Here is a 20,517-nt window from a genome sequence, read left to right as displayed (position 1 = left end):
ACCCGGATCCGCTAAGTAGTGGAGCTCTCCACCGTTGTCAGACATCCTCCCCGTTTTTCATCATGTTCAGGTATGAACCTGTGTGCTAACCACTCAACGTTCTCTTTGTCGAAACGGAATAGTTTCCGATAGGTCTCGGGAGCAATTTCTTCTCGATTTATTCTACTCCTGTACAACTTTGGTTTTTCTCTAACGAGCATAAACATGATGCTTAACCGCGAACGTCCCGATTAAGCAAGAGCTCAAGCTGCTATGACGGAGCTTGAAAAAACGTAAGCAATTGCTTATAAGAACAAGCAAAAGGTTCGTTTTATGCATACGTTTTTAAGCAATTGCTTGATCTTTAAGCAATTGCTTGCGGACATCAAGCAATTGCTTGTGCTTGCTAGCAAAAGCATTTGCTTGCAAGCAATTGCTTATGTTTATGCATACGGATTCAAGTAAAAGGCTAGCACAAGCAATTGCTACTTTTTATGCATACGGCCCAGTGTGGGAGTCTTGTCAAGATCGCCATCGGGAAACCACAGAAATCTCAGGACATCTCTGTCTTCTATAGGTACACGGACTTGATGGAACATTGCCTCTATGTCGGACATTAATACCACTGGTTCCTTCCTGAATTTCAGCAACACTCCCTGCAAGTTGTTTGTCAAGTCCGGCCCCTGTAAAACCACATCATTAAGAGAGATCCCCTTGTATTTCGCTGCACAGTCGAACACTATCCTTAGTTTATCTGGTTTCTTTGGATTATGGACAGGGTGATGAGGAAGGTACCAACACGTCTTGTCTGAGGACTCATCAGTCACTGTCTCAGCATACCCCTTGTGTACTAGGTCTGCTATACCTTCCTGATACCACATATGTAGGTTCCTGTCCTTGAGCAACCTCCTTCTCAGCGATGAAAGTCTCTGCTGTGCCATCCATCGACTATCCTTCAAAGGTGGTGGTCTTTCCCTGAATGGAATTGGTAGCTCATAATGAACTTCTTTCATCCTTGCGTTCTCATCCCACAGTTTGAGAACTTTCTTGTCCATTACAGACATTCCTTTCAGGTCAGACAGAAGGGAACCAGTTTAATCTATAGCCCAAAACTGCTTTACCTGTTCATCTAGTGTTGAGTTCTCAGAGACGAAGTTCGTGGAGACATGGCCCTGGAAACCACCTGCATCAAGCGGGCCATTCAAAGTCCATCCCAACATGGTGCGAACTGTATATACTTCCCCTGGGTTTCCCTTTCTCACTTCCAGAGGGATAAGTGCTTGCGAACCATCCTGCCCTATAAGCATATCAACTTGGACATCATCTATGGTTGGAATGTTCAGATCCGATAGATGCTGGTACTTCCTGATATCTTCCCTCTTGGCCAGATGTTCAGGACTGACATTTATCCTTGACTTGGTATAGACTCTTGGTAGATTAACCTTCTCACCTGTAGTCTTGCCTTCAACTTGCAGACTGATCACCACAGAGTCCAAAGTGCTATTGGCAGTCTCTAATGTCGAAATAGACAACGTCTGCTTCTTGCCAGATGAATCTAGCCTGTGCATAAGGTCCTTAGTGTTAGTGCAAAAACTGCCCGTGGAATCACTGTCCAGAAGGGCAAATGTATCAGTACATGTATCACCATCTGCAGCCTTTACTCTGACTTGGACAATAGGAAGTGCAACTCTCATCCCTCCGGCCCCTGTGATACTACTATGAGAGGCAGCTGTGGCAATGGTATCACTGCTCTCCGATGCATTATCTGAACCTCTCTGCTGTGTCATGTTTGGCGCCTTTCCCCCTGTTGAAGACTGGGGAAAGTGAAGAAACTTTGTATGTTTTATTCCACAACCGGCAACTGTACAAGTCCTGTTTAAGCTTACACGCTGACGTCATATGTTCCTTCAGTAAACAGTTGAAACACAACCGTACGTTCTTTCTTGGCGAAGTCAAACATCTGCTGGGGTGACATTCCCTTAAACTTGGGACATCCAAACAGTTTGTGTTCAAGGCCACACAAACTGCACTTCAACACGTCTTTACTCTTGACGCTGTACACACCCTTGCTCCGGTTGTTAGGGACCTGCTTCTTCCTTCCAGAGATACCCTGTTTCCTTCCTTTCTGCTGAAGAGAGCCATATACCGGATCATTCTCTTCGTCAGCTACCTCATCAACATAGGAAACAAGGTCAGCAAGGTTTGGTAGTCGGTCCTCCTTTCTCTGGATCCTTCTTGCTATCCTGATCCATCGAGATTGAAAGTAGATGGGTAGCCTTTCAACAATATCGGCTAATGATCTTTGAGAACTTAGCTCCATCTTGTACCCCATTGCATTCAAGGTTTCGTAGCAAACCCAGAGCTCATCCGCCATCTTCCTCAGAGCTGGACCATTGTGAGGAGGAATGGGATTTCCCTCAGTTACCTTTCTTGACCAGGCATCTGCAACCTTGTGTCTGTTTCCGAATCGCTCTTGCAGAAGCGCCTTAGGTCGGACATATCCCTGATCGGGACTCATCGCAGAACATGCTTGAATAATCTTTCTTACATTTCCTTGGCAGTAATGAAGAAGCCTTGTTAGTTTTGCAGAGTCAGAGATCCTCGTGTCATCTACATTTAGCTGGAACGACCTCCAAAACTCCCAGTATTGCAGTGGGTCTCCATCGAAGGTCATCAGTTCAGCTCTGGGGAGCTGTAAGAGCTCGATCAATTCTAGATGCTCTACTCTAGACCTAGGCCTAATATCAGCTTCTTGGTGCCCCATTCCAGACCTACTACCTTGTGGCCTGATATCAGCTTGTGGGTGCTCTGTTTCAGACATACTACCTTGAGGCCTGATATCACCAGCTTCTTTTCGCTGCACCCTTTCCTCTGCTGCTGCTACCTTTAAACTGGTCTTTAACATCAGTGCATCCTTCTGTTGTTTCAGCTTTTACTCTGCCAATTGTAACTCTTGAAGTTCTTTAAGGGCCTCTACTTCCGCTGCAAGGGCTGCCCCTTTTGCCTTGGCACTGACACTGGAACTGACACTGACGGCAGAGGCATCTCCAGGCTGGATTTCACTAGCGTTGCTTCTACTGCATTGCAGGGCTGGGTCTTCCGGTCTATCCGGCTTGGCCTCACTCGCAGATTCAGTACTTGAGGAGCTCATGGTGACCAGGTGACAGTTAACACAGCTCACAAAAAGCCTGTTATTGAACTATTGTTGACGTTAATTCAGCACAAACACCCTCATCTACCAACTGTATATTTAAACAAAGGAGTTCTGCCAATGCCGTGTTATGATACCATGACGTTAATTGCGCAAAGCGCAAAGCAATGCACAATGACTGAACTTCTGAAGCGAAGTGACGTGTAGTAACCTGTAGTGTGGTTCAATCTGTATACAAACAAACAAAACATAAACAATAATAAATACCTTGCTTATAAATCAACAATCACAAGCATTATCTAATACTGCTCTATTGTAAGCCAAAAAGCTGAATCTTATTACCACTTGACTGCTTTAATTAGCTTGACTTCATCAATATTCATGAACATATCATACAAAACGTCCATTTACACCCACTGTCACTGACTGTCAATGTCAGGAGTCAAATTCTACAATGCCAGTTGTAGTGATTCAGCCCGAGCCAGTATGGCTCTGGCGTATATAAACGCATATGCGCGCGAGTCCCGCATTCTGCGGCACTCGCGGATTGTTTCAGTGGCCGTACCCAATATTGGATATGGTAGATTTGACCAGAGACCAGCAAACGAGCTACACACCGAGTGCTATGTTCTCCTTGAATCTCGAATCTACGCTTCAAGTGGAGCTCCAACGACGGTGAAATGGAGTATTCGAGATACAGTTCTACAGCCTATATTGTAGGATTGTACCTTTTTATAGTAGCTTAAATGTAGTCATAATCCCTAAGTACTAAGTAGTATTATTATTATACTGGTCGACGCTGATCATCACTGCGTGCAAGTCGGGATCAAGGTCTTTCGGAAACTCATAGTGATAAGGCGATATTCCTCCTGTGATGGTCCAGAGAGAGATGCTGTTCTCCACCTTTCTTAGAGCATCTTCTGGTATTAGGTACATCCTTCTGACCAGGGAACACATCTTTCATCCTTAGCAGATAAACGGCAAAGCCCAAGGTCTTGTTCCAGGTATCCTCCGGTGGTCCCCAGTACAAATGTATAACACCATTCTCTGCTAAAGCCTGGAATCCAGTAGGCTCCGAGGGAAGCTTGGTTTGAGCTCTTATTTGTCCACTGCTAACTGCCGATGTGGCGTTAGTGCGTACTTCAAAGGAATAGTTAGCTCCTGCAACCAGATGAGGTACATTTAGAGGGATGGTTCTTTTGTCGGTGGCTGGAACTGTGATGTTGTGCCGTTCTGATGGTTGCGACAAGTTCCAATAGTAGGCAATGTATGCGATTGCTGAGGGCATAAAGTCCCTTGGAGACGTCCATTGCAAAGTGACGTTCTGGAAATCGGTTTTCTGCACTTGCAAGTTCCGCGGTGGCAATGTTTGATCATACTCTGTGATTGCGCGTACTATGGCGAAGGGTGCATCCTCACATGGGAGTGCCATTCTGACCGCAAACTGATAGGTCACATCAGGGGATAGGCCATAGATGGTGTAGGAGAGGGAACTGGTATGAAACTTACTGAAATCAGCTGGGTTTCCTACAGAATAGGCAATGTCGTAAATCACTTTGCCAGTTGGCTTGCTGGCAGGTTCGTGCCACTGTAGTTGAACTGAATTTCTAGATAATACTGTGGCATTCAGGTCTTGAAGGCGGCCGTACGGCGTGCCTATGGTCATACCTTGCCGGGGCGCTGAGAGGGAACCTCGGCCCAGGTTGTTGTAGGCAACTACCTCAAAGACGTACGCGAGTCCTGGGCAGAGATTATGCAAAGTTGTGCTAGTCTTGGTGGAGTTGGCAATGTTTCTTTGTGGTAGTTCACCTGAACTCACAGTAGCATACACCATGTAGCCAAGTATTGTTATTTCAATTGGCTCTGCTGGTCTAGTCCATGACAGGTCGACGCTGTCCTTTTTTATATTCCTTACGGTTATATTGGTTGGAGCTGGCTGTATAGATCCTCTACCCACAAAGACAGGAACTTCTGCGCTGCGATTTCCGGAGACATCACCGACTGAAGCAGAAACCGAGATGTAGAACAGTTTGTCCTCCTCTAGATGGTAGCTCTCAAAAAACCTTGCCTTTGTATAGCGCGTATCAGCCGTACTTGAGTGCTCGTCACGGTAATAGACCTCAAACAGAACACCAGGTGTGTCCACGTAGTTCCATGTAACATTGACCCACAGGTACGATGGCTCCACTTGCAGGTTAGCTTTAACGTTGCTGGGTGTTGCAATCTCTCTCGAATCTGCAGGCGTTCTATAAGAAAGAAGAGGCACCTTGTTGTATGCCGTGCTACCGATGTAGATAGATGCGGTGAATACATAGTCTGTTTCTGCCTTCAGATTGGACCAGAGGTAAGACTGACGGCCCATGACGTGTGAATACGTTTCATTGACAATACTTGTAGTCGGCAAGTCATGGTGGGGTTGATCAGCTTGAGGGTCAGCTTCCCTCTTATAGAGCGATACGATCATAGAATTCTGTTCTGTTGGGAGATTGAAATGTACTATAGCTGATTTGATATCAGGACCAACTCCAACTTCCATCCTTGTACCGTATATCCACTATATCAGTTGGCTTCATCTTCACCTTCGATGCAGTCGTTATTTCCATTACACTGCTTAAGTTGGTTGATACAATATCCGGAATATGGACAGAAGAACTGACACATCCCGCAGATGGTTGGCGTTTGAGTGTCGTGTAGGGATCGGTGAGGAGGCGAGGAGCATAAATGAAGAGGCTTGTAATCGTTCAGTACAGTTTCTGGATAGCATTTATTCAATCTTCTTGCTTAACTACATAACACAATGACTCTCTAGTAGACGACTCTAAAATCCGAGATACACAATATGATCTCTCTCTATGTCTGTAGCTAGTCTATCTCAAAACCCTTGTTCCTCGGGTGATGGCTGAAACCAAAGTCCCTATCATTATCCAACTTTACATTCAGGAAAGTTTGGGGAGAGCAACAATGTTGGGAGGGGAGACTTATTCATGCTTATCATTGGTCAATGGTCAGGGTTGTCATCATGGTATTATGGGGAGTGGCTATGGAGAGTGTAAGTGACTGGGGTTTGGGCCTAGTATGAGTCATTGTTATTGGAATGTGGTTCGATCCTGGAATCTAAATCTTGGGTGGTCATTAATGGTCAATTGTTTATAATAAAAGTAATGGGATAATAGGGTTCTGTTTTATCATGGAGCAGGTGGGAGAAAGGTGAATGAAAGGTGAATGACTGAAAGGAGGGGGGAATAAAACAAGTACTACATAACAACAGGTTGACATCCATCTTCATCACTGAGATCAGAACAGTCGTAGTAACTGTTGCATTGCTCTGATCTGGGTATGCACTTCTGACCATTCCTGCATTTAAAGTCACCGTTAGGGCAATGGGAGACGGTCGTCGGGACAGAATGTTGGTGGTTGGCCATCCAGGCTCTTCAGTTCCGCAATGTACCTCGTCGCTCCTGTCTGAGCAGTCAGCCTCGCCGTCGCAAACAAACCACTACCAGACACAGCGGGGCGTGGCCCCTGGTCCACAAGGCACCCGCAGGAACCCGCAGCCAGGATCATGAGTAGTGTACGGCATCAGCGTGGAAGATGAGCAATGTTCGTCACTACCATCAGAGCCATCCTCGTAGAAATCACATTCCCAATTCTTCGGTATGCACTGCCCATTGTCGCATACAAAGCTGTCCCAATCACACGTGTTAGGGTAGATCGTGGAAGTGACATTACTAATGCAATCGTATTCATCTGAGCCATCTTCACAGTCTCTATACCCGTCACACTTCCAATTATACGGTATACATAGATCCCAGGTACAACAATGGAAGTCTCCATCGTTGCAGTTAAACGGATCGGATATCGTCCATTGGGGCCACATTGAAGATGGGCAGCCGTGCTCATCACTGTTGTCTCCACAGTCATCGTAGTTATCGCACTGCCAATAGGCCGGAATGCAATGGCCATTTTGACAGGTGAACTGCATAAAATTACAGGTGTATGCCGTGCAGTTTTGGTACGGTGCTTTATCCCAATTGTTCCCACAGTCATTCCCACCGTCACACAACCACGTAGTTGGTATGCAACGACCGTTGGGTCCACACTGTGTGAAGTTGGCGTTGCACCCAGCTGCCACGGTCGTCGGTATGTTTGTGATGTCACAGTTTTTCTCGTCTGAGTTGTCTCAACAATCATTATCCAGATCACATAGGAAGCCCATCGGAATACAGCGGCCGTTATCACATGTAAACTGATCATTGCTACACGTCAGGAAAGCACAATTTTCTTCATCGGAGTTATCACCGCAGTCATCATAATGATCACATTCCCATGACAACGGGACGCACTGGGAACCACCAGATTTGCAACGGAACTCATCGGGGCTACAGGTGGAGTACGGACAATTGAGTTCATCTGAGCCGTCAGCAAAGTCGCTCTCATGATCACACTTCTAGAAGCTAGGAATGCAGCGATCAGAGTCCAAGCATCGGAACTGGTCAGGATTACAGGTGGATCCCTGAGTCATGCAATATCCCGTGGTGAGGTTAAGCTTCTCTCCTGCTTCACACTGGCAGTCCTCTCTCCCGTCGGGCGTGATGACGATCCTCATGTCATCTGGACAGACACAAACCCTCGTCACGGCGTCCAGACTGCTTGCGTCTGGCTTCACGATGCAAAGGTGGGTGCAACCGCCGTTGTTCTGGGAGCAGGGGTTTACGCCTTGCTGCGAGGCATTGTGAAAGATTTTGAGATCCATGGCACTGTCCAGACCAGAAACTACAGTTCTGACATTAGCACCAGTATACTTGTTAGCTGACTGAATGCTCAGTTGAGACCAGTCATCCCAATATATCATATCCTTGTAAACAGCGATTGAAAACGGATGCGGGGTGTTCTGATCGAGCAGGACTTCACGATTGGATCCGTCCAACCAAGCGGTCTCAATCCTGTCAAAGTGGGCGTCCGTCCAGAAGATGTGTGAAGATTGGTCATCAATGTTCAGACCGTTTGGCCAGTAGATGCCCGTGGTGACCAGCATGGTGACGTTCATACCGTCCATGTGGGCAGTGGCGATGACCGGATTAGCACCCCAGTCCGTCCAGTACATGTTACCCCTCTTCGGTTCCAGAGCTAGCGCCCTCGGTTGGTCTAGAGTAACATTCATCTTAAGTTCTCGTCTGAAGCGTCCATCAAAGCGCGCAACCTCAATCGTATCACTATTGGAGTCCACCCAGTACAAGTTCTCTGCGAGCCAATCAAAAGCGATACCTTCGACCATATCAAGACCAGCGCTTACAATGACCTGGTTCTGGTTGTCGGAGTCGCCTGGAAAGAAGCGATGGATCTCATCGAAAGTGACTTCAGCGTAATAATAGCATCGTGATGTTGATTGTGGTGGTTATATTGGTGATGGTGATTTCCCCCTTTTAAGTCTCTCCCTCCCTTTCTCTCTCTCTCTCTTTCTTGTACCATCCCTACCTCCCCCTACCTCCCTCCAACCTATCCTTTTCATATTTACCTTTCTTACTTGAAATCCACTTCTCCTAATTCAATTTTTCTTTAAATTACCATAGAAACAATGACAGTTATAATTATTCATTGTTTTCAAGATTACTTTATTGGTTTTATTTTTTAATAAACGTTTATTGTGTTGGAGGTATGTTAATTTCATTTTAAGGTGTACAAGCTCTTATTCATAAAACAACATCATGAATATATTTTAATTTCCGATCCTCATTCGTAAATGACTATTCTCTATTCGTATTTAATTCAGTCATATCCATAATTAACTTGCGTATGTCGAATATATGACGAACGTGAACACAGAGCCTATAAACCTATAGACTAGAGCGACTAGAGGATGTCCTGTCTTTTTTGAGAGTTTGAGAATGAGATTGGGACATCATGTACATGCCCTGATGCAAACTCTTTTCGTTATCGGGAAATCTTGGCTCCTCTTAGGTGAATGTCGAAGGTTTTAAGTCGAGTTTTCTCTACCTCTATATGTCGAACAAACTCAACGACGATTGATAGTCGCTTTCCAAAGTGTCCCAGATGCAGGCACGTAGCCAGAGTTTGATGTTTGGGGGGGGGGGGGGGGGGGCACTTACATGTAATCGATCGAGGTCAACAAAGGGGTCTAAACAAAATCAACCGATCTTGGAAATTTTAGGGGGGGCACGTGCCCCCCCCCCCCCCCCCCGTGGCTACGCGCCTGCCCAGATGACCCTAATTGTAAAAATGAAGGTAAGTTTGTTTGGCATCCTTATCCCAAATTCTTTGGTCAGTTTTGAATCACTTTAAGGTGGGCTCGTTGAAGTTGGTCCATAATCTGTTGAGTATTTAAATTACTGACTTGCCAGCTTAACTTTGTGCTTAGTTTCCTTATTCTTGGTCACAAGGGTTAACGACACTACTGTTATGTTAGATTACTTTCACGTAACTTCCGTTTGATACTGTCCGATTTCGGTTTTCCGTTCATTCTTGCAATTTGATCTGTTGAGTCCAAGACGAAAAGCTTAATATGTCTGCATTGGTTGATATTATTCAAGTTTCACCATGTTCGCCATCGTCAGGCGGGATATAAGCGAGTCCTATGGTTGAAGTGAAAAGACAATTTGAAAAGTACTACTGTCTGGTGATTGTTTATGAACGGACTGCTCTTTGCAGCTTTCTTCTTTTATTCAAGCTTTTTATTCCAAGACTCCAGAGGGAGCTTCTTTTCTTGATACTTGGCTACCATCGTTACTGAGAGACTTTGAATGATGGAGTTTTCTCTGATGTCTCAGTGTGTGGCCTTTGTTTGGCCGATGATGTAGGGCCTTCGGGGAATCTTACGTACCACCTTGGTACTGTAGATGTTATGAAGGTTTGGTGTTGTTTACACTAATGCAGCAGTGTACTCGCAGCTACCACTTAGATTAATACGTGTTATTAAGTGTTGGTTCCACTAATTGGTGTTCTTCATAAATTGATTTACAATCATTTGTAGTCATTTTAACCGTATGCTCATAAAGATTTTCATAAACACAGGGAAACACTAACAAATAAGTATAAAATCGACAACGTTGGGTTTTCAAGCTCCGAGACTTTATTAACAACAAACCAAAGAAAATCTGTCTCAAAACCCTAAATATTGACTACTCTTTAAAGGGACTTGGTAACATTGTTCAGATAAGAGAAAATGGTGCTAAGGAGTAAGGAAGTAGTGACTTCAATGTTAGATGTACAATGATAGTGTGAAAATTTGAGTGAAAACGGACCATTATTAACGATAATAAGTGGGGAAAACTGATCTAATCGATTCCTTCATTGTCCCAACTATATTATTACAATTTAATTACATTTAAGGTGAATGCAAATCGTTAAGAAGCAATGAATTGGCTCTTCATACCATTCCAGACATTTAAGTGTTGACAGATTTTTAAGAGCCTGTCTTACGTAATGTTTTGAAGGAAAAACGGTTCGGAAAAATTCAAAAATGGTTGGGAGAATTTACTGTTAATCACTGTGAGAGGGTGTTGCACAGCAACGCCTTCAAAGAAAACCATAAATAACTTTGAGGTTTGAGAATTTTCTCAGGAATTTTTGCCTGTTAGAGGGTAAGTACAGTAGAAGGAATATAACTACATTTCATACAAAAATTACACAGTTTTTTCATCAACCTTCAACAATGTTACCGAGTCACTTTAATCAAATGTGATATTAAATACATTTAAGTAATATTGACTGCCTTCTGGGCAATACGACATATATCGCCCGAACCGAAGGTGAGGGTGATATATGACAAGTCGTATTGCCCTGAATTAGGCAGTCAATATTACTATTATTAACCACATCAGACATCTAGAGCAAACAAGAAACTCTTACTATCTTATACTCTTAAATTATGTAGGCTATACAGGGTTTCCTAGCATTAGAAGTTGCAAAAACATTGTCAAACCAGCACTGTTCATCCAGTGTTTGACAGATTTTTGATACACTGCAAACAGTTTGCCTTGGGTTTGATTGTTACGTCACAATGGAGTTCGCGCAAAGTGCGCATTTTTTTATACACGATGCGCGATGTAGATTACAGTAGCTGATGCGCGATGTAAATTACAACTGGATCTACATTATTGCGCACTAGTTTAACACGCATTTTGCCATTGACTTTTCTGAGCGGGCTAAAATATTTGTCCATTGGATTACTGTATAACCTAAGTATATCACCCGCCAAATTACACACAAATCACATTGACTCTTCTGAGCGGGCTAAAATATTTGCGCATTGGCTTACTGTATAACCTATATTGCCCGCCAAATTACACACAAAATCGCATTGACTTTTCTGAGCGGACTAACTTATTGTAATTTTGTTCACTTGTCCATCAAACCTTGAGGGCAATAACATTTAAAAATTTCCCTGCTCAGATGTCTGATACGGTTATTATTACCCGTATCAGACATCTGAGCTGGTCATTTACAAAACCGTATTGCCCTAGTTTTCACTAGCAGTGGGAACGGAGGGGTATATTCTTTGTATTTTCCTTGGTCTCCCTGCGCGTATTGACTTTGCGTGTAGAGACGAGTGAAAATATACCTTGGTATTTTCCACGGTCTCGCATTTTCATTGCGCATCTATTAATATTATGCGTACGAGAACCTGCGCACTTTGCGCGCACTGTATTGTGACGTAATAATCAAACCAAATACACACTGTTTGTAGTGTATCAAAAATTTTGTCAAGCACTAGATGCAAAGTGTTGGTTTGACAAAGTTTGTTCAGTTCTTGAGATTGTCATGGTGGATGTCTGTATTTGCTCTAGATGTCTGATTTGGATAACAATAAAAATATTGACTGGCTTTACTTTCGGGGGATATCAGAAATATTGACCGCGCTAAGACCATATTGCCCTCGTCTTTCGACTCGGGGCAATATGATCTGAGCTTGGTCAATATTTCTGATATACCCCTCAAGGCCAGTCAATATTATATAAATGTTCTATAATATGGGCCTTCATTAACATCATTAACAAAAACTATTGCAGTCATTATTCATCAGTGTACATGTTTTTTACATTACAAGCATGAAATGGAAAAAAACTTCTAAACCAGTTTGCAGGCACTAACCCCTGTCCTTAGATTTGCGTAATAGTATCTGCACTTTGAGACTACGCTGATATCACTACATATAGACTATGTACTTAATCTGCTACGAACACAGTCAGAGACTGGCAAATATAGGCTCTGCTCAAGACTTTAAGAGTTGTGTTCAAGAGTCAAATTAAAGTCTGTACCTCCGGACTACTAAACCAATTCAACCAATTACACCTGCTTTCCATTTCAACCTAACTATGGTTAGATCTTTACTCTACTGTTACTCTGTTTTAATTTCAACATGCACATAAGCTTCAAACATATTCTGGAGACATAGAAACTGAATAAGTAATATTTGCAAAAAGTCGTAATTACGTAGTACATAAACATATTTAGTTAAGAACGGGGTATAGGAAATTTTAATGAATATAGGCCTGATAATTGATGTAAAATGTATGTTGCAGGTAAACCTCCTTTTTACAGCAATTTGATACCAGCCTCATTATCTATTATTCCAATACATATCTATACTGTTCACAATTGTGATTCAGCGTCAACATAAACTTCAGAATGATACATAGGCCAACTATTAGTTAAGAGAAACTTATTACAAACATATTTACAAATATATTTCTTCGAAAGAGAAAAAGAAGGCATGTGTAATGCATGCGTATACAGGTCGACAGTCAAGACCAATAAATGATTTTGTGACCAATATCTATTTTGCCTTGAGAGGCATTTCCCCCCAGGATATACAAAATATAAATATTCGTAAAATTGAACCAAAACAAAAGTGCAGTTTGATTCAAAGAGGATGTACAGTTTAAAGGAAGGGTATTCTATAGACACTACTTCAGATCAGCACTGCTTCATATTTACGTGTACTGCGATCTGCTGCCCGCAACGCCCACAACGCTCACAATGCTTGACAAATGGAACATTTTAGTAATGTAATCAAATTTGATGCATAAATCTTTGCTAAGTCCATATTAACAATTTATTTCACTCACCTGTTACAATTAATTACATTTCAACTGTGAGAATGCCCATTCCGTAGAGTAATTGTCGCTATGTAGGACAAACATTATGGCTTGTCCGACCTGACAACACGGAAGGTATGTAATTCGCATTCTTTTGAAATACAATTATTCAAAGTGTCATTTTTCAGAGAGCAGCTGTAATATTCCCATGAAATGGTGGATGATTAAGAAATTTTGCAGACAAATTTATGTAGTGGAAGATATCTCATGTTGTACAAAATAATTAATAGGAAAAAAAAGTCATGAAAAATGAGGGGAAATGTTGATTCATGTTTTGTTTAGTCTTCTTTAAATCCCCCTTTTTTTGCCGCGGTTTACCGCGTCTTATCTTGACAAAAAAGCCTTAACAATGATTTAAATATATCAGCCTCTCGATAGGCCAGGGTTTTTTCATGAAACTGTCATAAATAAAAGATCGCCGAGAACCCATTAAAACGCGCGAATTGAATGTAAAACGCGTTTGAAGGGATGTCTATGAACTTCTACTCATGTCGGTTTTGTAATGCGATGCCCAGAAGGATGATTTTGTTGTTGAAAGTTTTACGTTGCTATGGTTATCCCACCATGCAGGCACAGCGGAGCACCCCAATTTGCATATCATTAGCTGCCCGTTCTATTTGAATAACCAACGGACATCTGCGTGAATCCGAACATGTGTTTGCTAGAATGTCAAATCTTAAAATTTGCGTTGCGCCTCTATTTCTGCCAATTTCGTTATGAAACTTTTAATACTAAATAAGATTATTATGAACTTGATATCAATGAAAAAAATATGAAATTCCATGGAATAAAGCTCGAGATATTAATGTGTTTTGAGCTTCAAACACGACGGATATTTTGTTGTGACTTGACCCTATCCAGCAATGCACGAAATAGAGACTTGGTATGAATATTCATGAGGGTTCAATCCATACATGGGCGAAATTCTCGCTTCCCCGCTGTATTTTTTATAGTTATAACGTTCTTTTTCATGGGGCTTCATTTGTAAAAGTTGTAGTCAGCGAACTCATTGAACATAACGTCATCGATCTCAGCGATGTACTGCGCATGCGTCTCAGGGCCCAGTACAGGCCAGATCAAAACAGCTGAGCCATTAGCGTGCACGTGTGCATTCAGCTGGCAAGACATGTATAGCCAACGCACACGCGAGTTTCAGAGAAAACACACATTTGAACGTATAGGACTGGTCATAAAATTTTGCGACAACGAAGGATTATTTTTGTTCGATGAGATTCGAACATTGGGGTATGGTTTGCTCTGACTCGACCCTATCTAGCAACTATAAAAAGAGATATTTCAAAAGGATTGAGATTATTAAATTTGCTTTCTGTTCATATGAGGCGATTCTTTTGTGCTCTAGAAGAAATGGTGAATTTTACGGTGATTTTGTATCTCATTTTTTCGTTTTTGTTCGTCAAAATTATCCCTTAAATTTCACATTTTCGGTGCATCAATAACTCTATACACATGAGTGTCTTGCAAATTTGTTAGATAATCGATTTAGTAGCTTTGATTGCTGATATTCATCACATTAATGAAGAATTTGTCTTCGAAATTTGTTTACTTTTTTTTCGCATCGATCGGTGCACAATGTTGATTTTATGCAAATGATGTTTACTGGACGAGAGTCGATCGCTCGGTAATGGGGGTGCTCTGTTGTGCCTCCATGGCCCTTCCTCGACCTTCGCTAAGTTCTTGGTATTGCGAGATGACGCAGAGAAGACACGTGATCTGAAAAAGAGAGATCAAATGAAGCAACACAAAAATCGTCTTGAAAAGCGAATCCAATTAATACACTTTTTTTTCTTTCTATGTTTTTGTTTGGGGGGGGGGGGGGGGGGGGGGGGGGGGGGGGGGGGGGTCACGACATTTTTAAATTTGACATTTTGCTCCGTTGGGCACGTGCCCGTGACCCCGACCCCAAAAAATATGTTAAAATCAGCCCTAAATTCGCCCAAAATGTACTGAAAAACAGGGTCGTGCCAGTGTCCCACCTGACAACACGGAAGGTATGTAATTCGCATTCTTTTGAAATACAATTACAGTGTCACTTTTCAGAGAGCAGCTGTAATATTCACATGAATAACGTCGCCCCCCCCCCCCCCGGTCAAAAAAATATATGCCAATGGCTGACCTAAAAAGGTGACCTTACCCCCCCCCCCCCCCTGGATCCGTCCCTGCTTATGATTGAAGAACCTCATAATATTGTCCCCTTTTCGTGTGATCAGTATTCTATTATAACCGATTGATAGTATCTTTAACGGAGAATTGACATACCAAGCACGGACTAGACAATTCTCTTCAATATTAAAGCTTTATATGCCACACGCATTATCTACCTGTGCTACATAGTAATTACAAATTGTGATAGATATACCAAAGAATACGAGATTGATTGTTTGTAGGGCAAGAATAATTCATACCGATTATTCTACATAAGGGTTGACTTGGAGTTAATCAAGACTGGAAATTGGTATCTTTGTAAACCCATTGGCCCGAATTCACAAAGCAAGGTTTGAGCTCAAACCTCCTTTTGTTTCGCCAAACCTCCTTTTACCAATTGTTATAGATATACCAAAGAATACGAGATTGATTGTTTGTAGGGCAAGAATAATTCATACCGATTATTCTACATAAGGGTTGACTTAGAGTTAATCAGGAGGTTTGAGGTCAAACCTTGGTCTGAGCTCAAACCTTGCTTTGTGAATTCGGGCCATTGTGTTAAAAAAAGCGATCCTCCGCCAATTGTTTTGTGCATAATTTCACGTGTGGCAAAGGAGCAACCGTGCAGAGCGGCCCAGAAAGCAAGCGAACTGTTAAAATACTTACGTTGAGGGCAGTATATAGGAGCCAGACGACAAGGCTCAAGATCAGCACGTAAGATGCGGCTCCCTTAAATAGAATTAAAGTACATACAAATTACAGTCATATCATTTTGGTAAGCCAAAGTTTATGGAATACATTTTCAGCAAAACATTTTAGAAAATAAAATAGGTAGACCATTAATTTGTTGTGTCTTAAAAAATCTGAAAGAAAGAATCACAATTAAGTTCTAATATATTGAGAATCTCTTTGATATAGGCATACATAATTCATAAAGAGGTAATCATATTCAACGGAAACTATCGTGTTCATGGAATTAACTTGTTAACGAATATATTATTTTTAAAGATTCGAAGCGTACAACCTTCTTTGTAATAAAACTTCTTTGTAGTAAAACTGTTGAGTTATCCTTTTCGTAGTTAAGTCTTCGCAACAAAATTCAGGAGTCGCGTTTAATGTAACTTTGAACCAAGGAGGTAGAAGAAGCTTCCCTCTTGCTTTGAGCTAAATTAAATTATTCCTTGACAACATTTTTACAAACAAAAATATCTCAACGCTATTTTGATTTGATTTTTCCTTATTGTTTTTATGGACTAAAAATTTGCTTTCATTTTTACTATTTTCCCAGTTAAATACTATTTAAAGAAGAAAACAAAAGACCGAGTTAATATCCATGATAATAAACTTAATTAGCTTCTAATTGAATATAAGGTTGGCCCCAATATCCTAAACAGTATCAATATTTAGGTCTCAATTTATTTATTTTCTTATGAAAAAGTATTTACTTTTGCCAATAGAAATTAAAACGAAACTAGCCCCCTGCCCACATTTTAGGAGCTTCAACATCCTTGATCGGGCTGCAGCCAACGGCGTCATCAGATTCTTTCCCCCCTGCCATCACCTTGATTTAGCTACACTGAGGTTCATATGACAGTCTATTAACTTGAAGTTAAGGTTGTGCTTAGAGATGCCAACCAGGACAATTAAATCGTATTTAGTACCATAATAAGAGTGAAATACGATAATACGATATCACCTCTTACAATACAATTTTTTAAACAACAACAACGACCAAAAAAAAAAAAAAAAAAAAAAAAAACATTTTTTATTTTGTATTTTTCAAACCTATAAAGACACATAAAAACAGCAGAATCGCATAGAAACATATACAAGTAACCCCCCGCAACCCCCCCCCCCCCCAAAAAAAAAAAAAAAAAAAAAAAAAAAAAAATTCTCATTAAATTTTAATGAAAGAGTTAACATTTTACTTGACCGTACTTACCAGTAAAACATTTTTCTGAAATTTTACTGGCCCGGGGCCGACAGGCCAGTGGTAATGTCGAGTTTTCGTGAAAATCTGATTTTTCTCTCCAAAATCTTATTTTATAGGTTACTCAGTCTGTTTTTTGTGTCAAGAGGTTGGCATCTCGCTTATAAACTGTGAAGTTATCTTGAGGTTAGGGACCGTGCAGATGCACTTGTGGTTTATATGAAACTGTAAGTCAACTCAAAGTTACAATCCATGTGAGATTTACTGTATATAACTGAGCTGATGCTGAGTGGCAAAGAGGCTGTCCGCACCGCAAGGGGTGACCGTGGGCGGACCGTGGATCGCGCTATCGTAGCGCGACCCACGGTCCGCCCATTGGCATTCGCCGGATTCACACCGCAGTGAGATAGCGCGGTCTATCGTAGCACCCTCTTTTTTGAGAGGTCCTGTTGCCATGACGCGTGACGTCGTGAGGTCAGAGCGGTCAAAAATTTCGCGCGCTATTACTAATTAGGAGTATTGAGTTGTACCGATTCAGATTCAGATCGCACAAAAATAGAATGAGTATAAAATTCCACGCGTGTAGAACGATGACTTCCGGCGTGCTATCGTAGCTCGGGTTCCTACCGGCAGAGATAGCGCGGTCTAGCGCGCGCTAGACCGCGCTATCTCTCGTGGACCACCCCCAAGAGGTGCTCCAGCGGCACGCCGTTTTTTTTTTTTTAATTTTTGATGACTACTTATTGATGTAAAACTTAACATGTCGTATAATGGTGGTATGATTTGTACTATTGATTTCAAACTGTACAATACATTGATTATTTTTTTTCAGGACCTCATTTTTAACATAAGGGGGGAGGGGGGGGGGGGTTGCTTATATATCAGTTTGATGGCACATGTACTTGTATTTTAATGACTGTTCATTACTTCTCACTCTCCTTCAAAATCATCAATATTGTATCTAGCAAAGACATCATCATCTAGATTGTTACAAACAGCCAACAAAAAGGAGATGAATTCCATTTAAGGTTAAGGATGCTACCCCATCCCCATCCCATCCTTACACCCCCTCCCCACCATCCCCCACCATCCCCATCTAATACATCACACTTCAGAGTAGTGTCATAGGCACATATATATAGAGAGAGAGAGAGAGAGACAGAAAGAGAGAGAGAGAGAGAGGGAGAGAGAGAGAGAGAGAATGTGTGTAGGATACATCAACATCTAAGATCTAATTTTCCAAGGAGCTTCAACATATATCTCAAAGTGCTTTGCAAACACAACCTGTCCACTGTAAAAAAAAAAAAAAAGGCTCTCTGCTCTCCCGTCCTGATTTAGCGCTGACAAGTTGATGTGTTATTGCAATAAATGTGCTTCTGATATTGGTCTGTTCATAAATAATGTGTTAGAAGCCGGTAAACATGGATTTGTCATGTGGCAATGGCAGATGTCTTTGCTTCTCGTAAAAACAAAATGAAGGAGAGAGAATTGAGGAGAACCTCTTCACATCTACCTTGGATACATTCATGTACATGTACATGTATAGCATGTGATGCCAAATGGACACATTCAAATTGTGCGTGGCCCCTACTTCAATGGTTATTCTTTGTCAGAGACTTGCCTAACATAGCAACATATAATGTAGATATGTGTGTGTATGTTGAAATGGAGTACGTTGTAACATGTAAATGCAGTTGATTGTATCTGTGTAGGCTCTGGTTGAGGGAAAAGAAAATTCTATTTTACGATTTGTAATTAGATTTGAAGAGGTCCACACAATGAACTACTTTCATTTATTTTTAGTAGGACTTTTGATACTGATGTCATTTCATTGACAATAATTACTTACAATACATTCTTGCAGTCACAAGGAGCTAAATCATTTTCAGAGCAAAAATACACCAAATTTGTCTTTATTATCACCAAGGAAGTTACCATGTGATTCTAACAAATGTTGAATCCTCAAATCTGAAACTTTTTATATCAGGAAATACTTTAATCCGCCGTTAGAAACATTACCCCCTTACCCAGCCCCCTAGTGATTAACAACCCCTTTCGACTGTAAACTCTCTAGACGATGGTTTACAATATATCTCTTTATAGTAGGGTTCACACGGCAGTCTGTTAAAGATACTATGTCCCTTTTGCAGCCAACATCAAATTCTGTAGAACTTTGCAGGAATTATGAATATGTCATGTATGTCCTATCTGTGAAATTTAAACGTTAGCACTGTCCTAATATTCAAATTATGCAAGGAAACTCGTTTACTTGCTAGACTTCACTGTCAGACACTATTGAGTGACTGACTGGCTTTTTTTCTTCATTGGTAATAACATACATAAAATGAGCTGTAAAGGGTACATGAGCATTTGTCTACATCAATAACCCACTTCTTGTAATGGCCAAAATTAAACTGATTGAATCTTTGCGCAGCATAAAACGACTAATACTTACTTGCTCTATAGATCCTAAGTCCATTCGACAACTAATAGTCGTCATTTCCCCACTTAAAGACAGTTTCAAGCCCCCCCCTTTTTTTTTTTAGGTAAGTTCTAAATTAGCATTATCTTTCAAATGCCGTTGGAATTTAATCTTTTCATTTTTTTGGCCTGCAAAAGGGACATAGTACCTTTAACATTACGTTTAGGTAGTGGTTTTAGATAAAGACCAGTTCTGGTCATGCGATTGCATTGTGAAAGAAACCTTGTGGAATCGATCAGAAAAGGTTGATCATATATACATATTGGTGTTTACTGCAAGGTTCTGGAATCATCAAAATGATAAGAAATTTGGCCCAGCCTTGGTAAAGTTACAAGCACTGTACACAGAAGGATGTATATGGAACTACGTGACACATGCACAACACGTGCGCGATATCCATCAGGTCCAAACAGATATAATGATTTACCAAATATATCAATTAGTAGTCGGTTACTTGGCAAAATTTGTATCATCACTTATTATTAAAAACATATTCTTTCACATGATTGGTAATAAGAGCTTCCATTTCATTTTTTGAATGGGGGGCGTTTCCAAAACTGATCTTTACCTTTATGGTTAACTAGGAGCCGTGCACACACAGGTAAACCTTGCGAATACATGTTTTTTCGCTCCCATGTGATTCTTCGTCATCGTTAATGGATCATTTTTTATAACTTCGACATTAAAATAAACAAAC

The 20,517-nt window shown here is 41.3% G+C and overlaps 2 protein-coding genes and 1 pseudogene across 2 annotated transcripts; all 3 read right to left on the bottom strand.

Annotated features, from left to right (window-relative positions):
• Window positions 1-1,861: 1,861 nt before the first annotated feature.
• On the bottom strand, window positions 1,862-2,884 carry LOC100893804. The gene has a single exon (XM_030980222.1). It carries the CDS (start codon window positions 2,882-2,884, stop codon window positions 1,862-1,864), a length of 1,023 nt encoding a protein of 340 aa, XP_030836082.1.
• Window positions 2,885-3,974: 1,090 nt separating this feature from the next.
• LOC115922129 lies at window positions 3,975-7,567 on the bottom strand (annotated as a pseudogene).
• Window positions 7,568-7,577: 10 nt separating this feature from the next.
• LOC587773 (low-density lipoprotein receptor-related protein 6) lies at window positions 7,578-8,405 on the bottom strand. The gene has a single exon (XM_030980220.1). The coding sequence runs from the start codon at window positions 8,403-8,405 to the stop codon at window positions 7,578-7,580; it is 828 nt and encodes a 275-aa protein (XP_030836080.1).
• Between the last annotated feature and the right edge of the window lie 12,112 nt (window positions 8,406-20,517).

This window comes from Strongylocentrotus purpuratus, unplaced genomic scaffold, assembly GCF_000002235.5.
Source record: "Strongylocentrotus purpuratus isolate Spur 01 unplaced genomic scaffold, Spur_5.0 spur5_scaffold_11, whole genome shotgun sequence".
Taxonomy (NCBI): domain Eukaryota; kingdom Metazoa; phylum Echinodermata; class Echinoidea; order Camarodonta; family Strongylocentrotidae; genus Strongylocentrotus; species Strongylocentrotus purpuratus.
This window is presented reverse-complemented; position numbering and strand designations above follow the sequence as displayed.

Coding starts and splice junctions, on each gene's coding strand:
- LOC100893804 (XM_030980222.1), bottom strand. CDS start 2,884: ATGTTAAAGACCAGTTTAAAGGTAGCAGCAGCAGAGGAAAGGGTGCAG.
- LOC587773 (XM_030980220.1), bottom strand. CDS start 8,405: ATGGTCGAAGGTATCGCTTTTGATTGGCTCGCAGAGAACTTGTACTGG.